At 39.3% G+C, this 4,568-nt stretch overlaps 1 protein-coding gene and 1 long non-coding RNA gene across 2 annotated transcripts in view; one reads left to right on the top strand and one right to left on the bottom strand.

The window, feature by feature from the left end:
• LOC106871182 (large neutral amino acids transporter small subunit 1-like) overlaps positions 1–4,568 on the bottom strand; it is a 91,112-nt gene that overhangs the window by 16,658 nt on the left and 69,886 nt on the right. The window contains 1 exon segment of the mRNA XM_014917516.2: positions 2,131–2,227. Within this exon segment, the coding sequence (XP_014773002.1) occupies positions 2,131–2,227 (97 nt within the window).
• Positions 1–4,568, top strand: part of LOC106871183 (uncharacterized) — a 62,877-nt gene that overhangs the window by 8,763 nt on the left and 49,546 nt on the right. The window lies entirely within an intron of this gene.

Raw genomic sequence — 4,568 nt, 5'->3', positions numbered from 1 at the left:
ATAGCCTGGGCAAAGTTCAGAGAGCTCTTACCTCTGCTGGTGACAAAGAGTCTCTCTCTCTCAAAGTAAAAGGCAGACCGTATGACGCATGTGTATGAACACCCATGCTATATGGCAATGAAACATGGGCCGTGACTGCTGAGGACATGCGTAGGCTCGTAAGGAATGAAGCCAGTATGCTCTGATGGATGTGTAATGTCAGTGTGCATACTCGACAGAGTATAAGTGCCCTGAGAGAAAAGTTGGATTTAAGGAGCATCAGATGTGGTGTGCAAGAGAGACGATTGCGCTGGTATGGTCATGTGTTGCAAATGAATGAGGACAGCCGTGTGAAAAAGTGTCACACCCTAGCAGTTGAGGGAACCTGTGGAAGAGGTAGAGCCAGGAAGACTTGGGATGAGATGGTGAAGGAAGACCTTCGAACATTTGGCCTCACCGAGGCAATGACTTGTGACCGAGACTTTTGGAGATATGCTGTGCTTGAGAAGATCCAACAACCCAAGTGAGACCATAGCTCATGCCAGTGGAACGTTAAAAGCACATCTGAGCATGATCGTTGCCAGGGCCACGGATTGGCTCCTGTGCTGGTGACACATGAAAAGCACCATTCAAGTGTGATCATTGCCAGCATCATTTTACTGGCACATGAAAAACAACATTCGAGTGTGGCTGTTGCCATTGCCGCTGGACTGGCTCCCATGCAGGTGGCACATGAAAACACCCTTTGAGCGTGGTCATTGCCAGTACCGCTTGACTGGCCCTCATGCTGGTGGCACGTAAAAGTACCTACTACACTCTTGGAGTTGTTGGCGTTAGGAAGGGCATCCAGCTGTAGAAACTTTGCCAAATCAGATTGGAGCCTGGTTTAGCCATCTGGTTCACCAGTCCTCAGTCAAACCGTCCAACCCATGCCAGCATGGAAAGTGGACGTAAAATGATGCTGATGATGATGACTGCTGAGTTGCAACAAAACAAGTTTTAACAGAAAATTCAGAGATGGAATGTAAATAACTGGTAATGTATTCAAACCTACTAAAACAGGTTCCAGCACAACAGGTTAGCAATAAGATAATAGCAGGTATGAACATTATAATTCCTAAGTTTGTGCAGATCTGATAATATATCCAGAAAAGAAGTAACCATTTACTTAACATCTGTTGATCTCCAGTATATAGTAGTATTATGAACTTAAAGTTATCAATTATATCCTCCTCTTGCCTGCATCCTCTCTCGGCTGTATAACCCATCACGATTAGCTTCTGGTTGCAGGACCCAACCATGACAGAGACATATATGGTATACCATTCAGTTCTTACAATCTGCTTCTGAATTCATTTATAATTTCTTACACTGTTCCATTTGTCACAGCTATGGTATGCCATTCAAATATACCTTTAAAGCTTTTCATGACCTTTTTTTTGTATAGATTACTTAAAGAGAGAAAGACATTGCTCATGACCTTTTACAGGGCTCCAATACTGGTGAGAAGAAGGAAGTAAGTTATCCTAAAACCAGACACCTGAAATCAAATATTTGCAACACATTGGGCTCTGCTAAGTGTACCCAAAGTGTAACAAAAGATGGGCTTCTGCACAGTTTTGTCTACTGAATTTCACCCACATAGCTTTGGTTGACCTGAGGCTTATCAAAATTACTGAGCAGTGGAATCAGACTCATGTGCGTGTATTTGTGAAGTGAACTTCTAAAGCACACAATCATACCTGCATCTACCCTGCATGGACAGAAAAAGCACTATTAACAAAAAAAAAAAAAATCCAAGCTCAGGCATCTAAGATGTTATTAACAGGATAATAGACACAGTATAAACATGAAGAATAATTACATAAACAACAGATGTCTACAAGATATAACAACTCAGTGATTCAAGTCCCAGGAATCACTTTTAATTGGAAACCTCTTTGTATCAACAGAATACAAAGGTGTGTCTAAAGCACTTCACAAGTACCTGTAAAGATATTTAAGAATTTAATAAGAGAGAATGAAAACTAAATAGAAGACAGATCCTCGGAACTGAAAGCCCAACAAGCAGTCAATAGATGAAAAAAAATCTTCCCAATTCTTACAGAAATGGTAAATACAAAGGAAGCAAAACACATATATATAACTTACAATTATAAGAAGGGAAGGTGCTGGTGTTAGATTTTTCCTTGTAATCATGGAAATGATTTTTGGCATGTGGTTATTCTGGGCTCCCACAAAGAATAACCTGAAAACAAAGAGAATTTTCATAAAGTGAAATACTTCAATGTTTATAATAATTAGAGAGTAACGATATCTTTTGATCTACACTTTGAACTTGCAGGAAAAAAAAAAAAAAAAAAAAAAAAAAAGCTGAAATATAATTTCATTAACCTTAAACTAATCAAAACTGATCATAAATACAATCTCATGAACCTTATACACATGTTTTGGTAATTTAAAAAAAATTTCTGTTCGACCATTTGTGTTGAGGCATAGCACAACACTTTTTGGTTTTTAAATTTTTAATGCAGTAAATGGAGCCAAGCTCATTACTTTCATAAACTTTCCAGGCTTGGTGCAATTGATCTGGCCAGTGCTAATTTTAAACATCTGAAACTCAATGCCTCTAGAAAAGGAAACAATATATTCAAAAAGGGTGTTAGATGGGTGATATTCTAGAGAGGAGGGATTGTAGGAAAAAAACTGTTTAATGCAGTGTCTGGAGCCACAATTTGAGTCATGAGAGGAAGTGAGTGTGTCTGGTGGTCTTAGGAGTAGAAGTGGTATACAGCCAACTTGTGAATTGACAGAAAAGTGAATACAGTTTACAGCAGACCTGAGGGAAGGTATCTCTGTGGAGCATTCTGCATATTAAATATACAAACTAAAGAATATCAAATATGAACGAGTTGAAACACTTTGACTAATTGAGCTTATCTTTGCAATTAACAGATAAAAATAGCGATAAAGAAATTTAATAAGCTTAAAATATATCTGTCATTTTAATTTGTTGATTTTAAAGACTAGATCCACTTTCATGAGCATTGTTTTTATTTTCCCAAAACTTTGGTTCACTAACAGCATTGGAATTATCTCCCTTGCTTTTCATTTTTAGTATTTAAACATATCTATGGGGAAAGTTTGTTTACTAATGGCATGGATAATTTAATCCTTTAGCATTCAAATCTGGCACAAATAGTCTATTTGTTCTATGTTCAAACTGACCAGATCCAGCTGTCACAACTATTTTCTAATATCATTAAAAAAACCCAAACAATTACATCATCAAAATCTTGCAGCTAAGAGATAATGCAGGGTTAATTGAAAACAATGTGAATAAATAAACATTACATTAGAGAGAGTGTCAAAGGATTAAATTAGGTTAAGTTAAAGCGTATTATGTGTATTAGTCAATATCATATGGTAAATATTGCAGCTGTTCAGCAGTCATCTGTTTTTAATAGTCATTACTGTCAGGTATAATTAATCACGCAATTACACTTAGCTTTTTATAGAAATAAATTTATAATTGCTATGAGCTTTCATTGCTTAATCTTACTGGCTTACTTGCATCCTGCTTGATGGGGCAGGAGTCATCCCAAGTCAGTGGTCTCAGAGACGTTATCATGTGTAGACCTGACCAGATCCACCAGTGTTCTCCATCGATGAAAGTCCCATGCCAGCCCCTTTGCATCCCCCAAGGTGACATTGAGCCTCCAGAGATCTTCCCCAATCACGTCCAGCCATCTGGTGAAGGGGCCTACCATGAAGCATCTTTCAACCTGCAGCTGCTGTACTTAATGACACTAAAGCTCTGGTGGGATGATCTAGTGGGAGACAGAGGACATGTCTATACCAGGGCATGCGATGGATAGCTTTGAGGCAGGACATTGTTCCAGTCATTAGACTGCAGCCATGCTGAGATACCACCTTGAAGAATTTTTAATTGAATGAATAAACCCCAGAACTTTTGCTGAACTGCTAAGTCACAGGGACATAAACACACAAACACCAATTGCCAAGTGGTGGTGGTGTGGGGGTGGTGACAAGCACATTCACAAAGACACACACACATATATGGACTTCTTTCAGTTTCTGTGTACCAAATCACCCACAAGGCTTTGGTCAGCTCTAGGCTATAGTAGAAGACAGTTGCACAAAGTGATACAGACTGGGATTGAACCAAAAGCCATGTAGTTGGGAAGCAAGCTTCATACCACACAAGTCATACTCTGAACCCTGTTCCTTGTGAGTGTGCCTGGCATTTTGCCACCATCTCCATCCTGCAGTATTTTCTTTGTGGTAGCACACCTATTTCTGTCATCATTCCTGATCATTCTCTCTCCAGCCAGGTAACCTTGTACTTCCTCTACAGCAAGACACCTGTATCTGTCTTCATTCCTGATTTCTCTCTCTCCCTCTCCCTCTCTCTCCAGCCAGGTAACCTTGTACTTCCTCTACAGCAAGACACCTGTATCTGTCTCACTATAACCTTTTCATCATCACCTCCTCCCCTCTTAAAAGTTTTTTTTGTCTTGCAAGTACTTGGTGACCCTATCAGTGCAGGTGCTACTTAAAAGCACCCC

Source organism: Octopus bimaculoides, chromosome 16, assembly GCF_001194135.2.
Source record: "Octopus bimaculoides isolate UCB-OBI-ISO-001 chromosome 16, ASM119413v2, whole genome shotgun sequence".
NCBI classification, from domain to species: Eukaryota; Metazoa; Mollusca; class Cephalopoda; order Octopoda; family Octopodidae; genus Octopus; species Octopus bimaculoides.
Note: the sequence above shows the minus strand (reverse complement) of the source record. Positions and strands in the feature narration are given on the sequence as shown.